Source organism: Arachis duranensis, chromosome 4 (assembly GCF_000817695.3).
Source record: "Arachis duranensis cultivar V14167 chromosome 4, aradu.V14167.gnm2.J7QH, whole genome shotgun sequence".
In the NCBI taxonomy this organism is placed as follows: Eukaryota; Viridiplantae; Streptophyta; class Magnoliopsida; order Fabales; family Fabaceae; genus Arachis; species Arachis duranensis.
The window spans coordinates 90,814,780-90,820,691 of NC_029775.3; the positions used below are offsets into that span (position 1 = coordinate 90,814,780).

The following is a 5,912-nucleotide window of genomic DNA, read 5'->3' on the forward strand; positions in this document are numbered from 1 at the left end:
TATACCACGAAGATTCTGATTAAGGAATCCAAGAGATATGCGCCCGGTCTAAGGTAGAACGGAAGTGGTTGTCAGTCACGTGTTCATAGGTGAGAATGATGATGAGTGTCACGGATCATCACATTCATCATGTTGAAGTGCAACGAATATTTTAGAATAAGAACAAGCGGAATCGAATAGAAAATAGTAGTAATTGCATTGAAACTTGAGGTACAGCAGAGCTCCACACCCTTAATCTATGGTGTGTAGAAACTCCACCGTTAAAAATACATAAGTGATGAAGGTCCAGGCATGGCCGAATGGCCAGCCCCCATGAAAGACCGAATGGTCAAAGGAACTAGATAGTCCAAGACGTCTAATACACTAGTAAAAAGTTCTATTTATACTAAACTAGCTACTAGGGTTTACAGAAGTAAGTAATTGATGTATAAATCCACTTTCGGGGCCCACTTGGTGTATGTTTGGGCTGAGCTTGATCTTTAAATGAGCTGAGGCTTCTTTTGGAGTTGAACGCCAAGTTGCAACATGTTTTTGGCGTTCAACTCTGGTTCGTGACGTGTTTTTGGCGTTTGACTCCAGAATGCAGCATGGAACTGGTGTTGAGCGCCAGTTTACGTCGTCTAATATTAAATAAAGTATGGACTATTATATATTTCTGGAATCTCTGGATGTCTACTTTCCAACTACGTTGAGAGTGCGCCATTTGGAGTTCTGTAGCTCCAGAAAATCCATTTTGAGTGCAGGGAGGTCAGAATCCAACAGCATCAGCAGTCCTTTGTCAGCCTTTTATCAAAGTTTTGCTCAGGTCCCTCAATTTCAACCAAAAATTACCTGAAATCACAAAAAAACACACAAACTCATAGTATAGTCCAGAAATGTTAATTTAGCATAAAAAATAATGAAAACATCCCTAAAAATAGCTAGATTATACTAAAAACTATCTAAAAATAATGCCAAAAAGTGTATAAATTATCCGCTCATCAGCAGCGTGGAGGCCAGCTACTTATGATCCATGCTGCTACTGTGTAACCACCCTGACGGCAACGACGTGAGACGTGCCGTCGATATGTATGAAGTTATCCTTACATCTGGGAATGTCCACATGTGCAGGGAGATCTTCACGGACATCTTCGCAGAGCGTTGGGTTGGCATCACACCCTCGGATCCTGGGCAACTCTTGACCTGTCGATCCCCCATGTGCCCTATGCATGGCATCAGGGGTAATTCTCACGACGTCTCGGCCGTCTCGTGTGTCCGGTGCCTAGCCGATCACGAGGTCTGCGAGTTCTTGGCTATGTTTCGGCGATGTTGATTATCAGTAGGGACTCTTTTGGTTGCATCGCGGGTATTGCATGCGTGGACGACTATTTCATGGGCACATATATGTGCCCAGGAAGTTCCAGATGCACTGAATGCTCCAGCTATACGAATTTCTTGTTATTTTTTCCTTGTTTGTGGTTATTATTATTATTATTATTATTATTATTATTATTATTATTATTATTATTATTATTATTATTATTATTATTATTTTCTTCTTATTCCCTATTGTAGTTTTACTATATTCTTCCCTATTATTAACGTACTTTCCCGCCGATGCGGAGTCTGTTCCAAATTGTTTCATAATTCAGTACTAACCTGGACGTTCTCGATGATTCATTTCTTCCATAAACGGATGTTAAAATAGTACATCTGGGGCTCGGGGCCTATGCACTCTAAGCTGAGAGCATCAACACAACAAGTAAAAGATCAAACACCAAAAACATGGACATAAATACAAAATAGCAAGCTCCTTAAGCTGATGAATGATAACGGAAAAGGACAGAGAGTTCGCTTGCCTGCACGGATCATAGGCTCCTTCGCCGCTCCCAGGATTTATTCCCCTCTGCCATACTCGCGACCCTCACATGCATTGCATCTAAATTTTCAGAATCAAGTTGCTCCCGGTGATGAAGGTCTTCAACCTTCGCCATGAGGTCGCCTCCCTGCTTCTCCAGCTGCTACATGCCGTTGGCGAAGCCGCTAACCTGATCACACAGCAATGCGTGCATCCCACGCATGGCCTCCTCGGCCTCCTCGACCTGTAACTCCTTCGCCTTCAGCTTGACCGAGATGGTCAGATACACTGTCTTCGACTCACTTAGTAGCTCACAGAGCGTCTCAACTTTATCCTTGAGAATCTCCTCCCTCTTGACCATCGCAGCCTCAAACACTGTCCAATCCATATTTTTCTTGTCCCTATGTAAGAGGCTTAACATCTCGTTGATCGACAGCCCCGCAAGGTAGTCCGCATCGACTGCTTTGCTTGGTTCTGCTCCGGAATCCTGCAACATTGATGCTTTTTTGTTCATTCTTTTTTTGTTATTCAATAACCGGTGGCACCGTCTGTAGTAGTGATAAAAATCTCTGCTCCAATTGCGAGGGGCATATATAATACACCTCTCGCACTGTGCGGGAGATACTTCGACAACACGCCTCGGCCCAGAACGGCTAAATAAATCCCATCCGTTAAAGATAACAGTAAATACATTATCTCCGAAATGGATCCTCTCCCGTTTTTTTAACACTGGACAAAATGCAGTTTGATCTCTCACTTTTGATTCTATATGTGGGACCAAAAATAAATAAGAGAGAGAGAACAATCAATGGTTAGATTAAACACTGGATACTATCCAATTTTTTTCACTGGAGAGGATCCACTCCCTACATTGTCTGTGATATTGTTTAATATTGGAATAACACGATAGGAACAAAAAATTCTAATAAAAACTTCGTCACTGACCGGAAGAAATAAAAAAAATATAAAAAAAGTTCGTTCCGTGAGAAGTAAAATGGCGTAAGGTAAGATTCGCCTCAAAATTCTCCTGCCATTCATACCGCTACAAGTTACAAGAACCATGCGACTAGACAACACAACGTGTCTTCGGGTAGCCTAATAAATTTAGCAGTTCCAACTCAACAAGTAAGAATAAATTTCCATTACTCATACGCGTACCCTGACGTATCTGCTCGCGATGAGACATGATGGAGGAGTTCAAATTTTATTCTGATCGTCGATAATTAACTCCTGGTTTCATGTTTTCTTCTGCCAACCCACGTGTATATCCCACTGAGAGGGACTTTCGATATATGATGATAGGTTGCCAGCTGGCAATTTACATTTAAAATCAACAATTAAAAACATGCTTAAATTTAATAGTCAAATCATAAGTAGTTTATACTCTATACATAATTATATACGTATGCAATTAATTACATTATGATAATTATTTAAGTTATCGTTAACGCAAAAGGACAGTCATCACATAAGGCATTTCAACTAAAGTAAGACGTGCCAATTACAAGAAGGCGTGGCGGAGGCGCAGCGTCGACAACAGTAGTCAACTAAGACACTAAGCAAAAGGTTCGCATCATGTTGCGACCGATGAATGGCATGTTATTCATAGAAGTATGCCTTTACTCACAGAAGGCGTGCGCATAGTTTAATCGTGTGCAAACGCGAACTCAAGTACATCCCACAATATCGTGATCCTGGGTTGACGGTTCGAAATGAGCCTTTCCGCAACCTGATCGTGCCGGTTGAACAGCAAGCCTTTTATCCACACATTTAAGCACATCCTCCACCTCTGTTATCCTCATACCCAATTCATTCCACTTGGGGACCTCAGCTAGTCCCCATTGTCGGAACACATGTATTTCCGCCTTCAATGCGTGTTCCTGTTCAACCAGTCGGCGGATCGTGCCCTCATTCTTCTGCAATTGGACACCAAGTAACATCTCTATCCCCCGCAATATCTTACCTGCTTCCTCCATCTCCTGTGCCCTTGACCTCAGCTTGATGTCCGCTGTCAATTGCGCCATTTTTGCCGTACTCAGCTCTGCGCAGAGGGCCTGGATTGTATCATTCAGATCAACCTCCATTTTCAGAAGTGCAGCCTCAACCATATCACACTCCAAACAGATTTTGTCCCTACGGACAATGTCGATCAGATCGGCCACCGACAGTTCCGTGAGATCCTCGGTGTTCATGTTTGGGATTGGTCCGGCGCGTGTGGATGCCAAACAAGCAGCAAGATCCTTGTAAACGCGGCGTTTATGCTGGACAACTCAGGAAGCTTAACGCCAACTGTGGTCTGGATTCCAAACGGGTGCTATAAAAACGAAAATGCCAACGTGTCCTATGTGTCTTACGCAATATGCTTCGCACGATGGCCGAGGTTTGGCTCCCCCCGAGTCAACCATGTAGAACATTCGTTTTTTTTAAAGTTATTTTTTTAAATTGACAAAATGTGGAATCGCAAACGCGCGAGTGGCCTTGCGCATCCGCATCTTTATTTGAAAATCACGCGCTTCTTGTCTAATCAGAAGTCACTTCAGTGGTCGAGGAGTTCAGATCAAATCTCCTCTCCAAACCAAGATGCTTCGGCCTAAGCTACATCTAATAGATGTATTTATTAGATGTATTCATTGATATACATGCGCATACCATGTGCATGAATACAGCACACGTTTTCCCATATCTTTTCTTGTCTTACCTATAACAGTAGGGGATAATAATTACCTTGCGTTGGAAAAACATAATGCGCAGTTTGAGATTTTTTTTAGCGAAAAACCTAAATTTGGGTTAACAAATTAAACAAAAAAATAAACGAATTAAAGAATGCGAAAGAACTTTGAGCAATTAATTAACGCGCACTCAACTGATAAAGTCATGGTCGATGTACAACGCACACGTTTTCTCAGATCTATCTAATATATTTGTTTACCTATAAAACCAGGTGATTATTGACTCAGTTATTCAACAAATAGAAGAGTTATTATAAATATCCATTATATTTACATGAAAGTATTAACTGCCTATGGATGAGGTTAATTATTTAAACAGTACAAACAAAGAAGCATTTATTTTTTTACATATTGGTTAAATCTTGGTGTAATACTTAAGAGAATAGTGATAAAAAATTTTATTTGAGAGAAGTCATTTTTTTAACTTCTCCTTACGTATAATAACGGAGGATATATGTGTGTTGGAAACTGGAATTACAAAAGTCACAATCGTACTACCGCTATAAGCAGCAAATTTAAGTGATGATAACACTATATACGAGCTTACATTTCGTCTACTAACTACCCATCCTATCTACTCTTCGTAATCTGCGATAGTCTACCCAACAGTCCCCCCACCTACACTAACCCTTTGCAGATGGCTGGGACTTCCAAGGCAAGCAGAAAGGAACGGGATGTATCCGTTGAGCATGAATGTCTGCTGAATATTCTGCCTCGCGATATATAGGTGAGGATTGCGACGAAGGTTGCATCAAATTCGATCCGAGACCTACTCAGCATGCATGCTACTTGCAAGGCATTCCTTGAAGCAGGTACATCCGACGCTGTGTACCAGCATGCGATGATGTGGCAGATACGGCTAGTCTCATTTTTATTTTGCCTTGACCGGCCTCAAAGGAGGTTCCTGGATCGCTGCGTTGAATTGGGAAATGCCGATGCTATACTCCGGCAGGGGTTAACGGAGTATTTCTGGATTGGACGCCGTGGTATTGGAATGGAACTGCTTGCCAGGGCCACGATGGATGGAAACGTCGAATCAGGTTACCTGTTTGCCATGTTCTACTGTGTGAACGCGAAGAAGAAGAAGAAGTGGAAAGGGGTGTTGAAATGGTAGACCTTATCCGCACTTCCGGAAATATCGAGATGTGCAGGGAGTTCTTCATGGACATTTTCTGGGAGCGATGGATCGACGCGAGACCATCGGATCCAGGACAGAGCATGGCTTGTCGATCAACCGCTTGCACCACCCGCGGCACCATGGCTGGTCTGAAGGATGTCTCCTGCGTCTCGTGTGTGCATTGCCTCGCGGATTTTGAGGTCAGGGTTTTCCTGGGGATGTTTGCATT

General features: G+C 42.4%; 1 protein-coding gene across 1 annotated transcript; it reads left to right on the top strand.

The window, feature by feature from the left end:
• The first annotated feature begins 4,859 nt into the window (after window positions 1–4,859).
• Window positions 4,860–5,680, top strand: LOC107484022 (uncharacterized). Its single transcript, XM_016104628.1, has 2 exons — window positions 4,860–4,868; window positions 5,294–5,680. Exons 1-2 carry the CDS (start codon window positions 4,860–4,862, stop codon window positions 5,678–5,680), a joined length of 396 nt encoding a protein of 131 aa, XP_015960114.1.
• The last annotated feature ends 232 nt before the right edge of the window (window positions 5,681–5,912 follow it).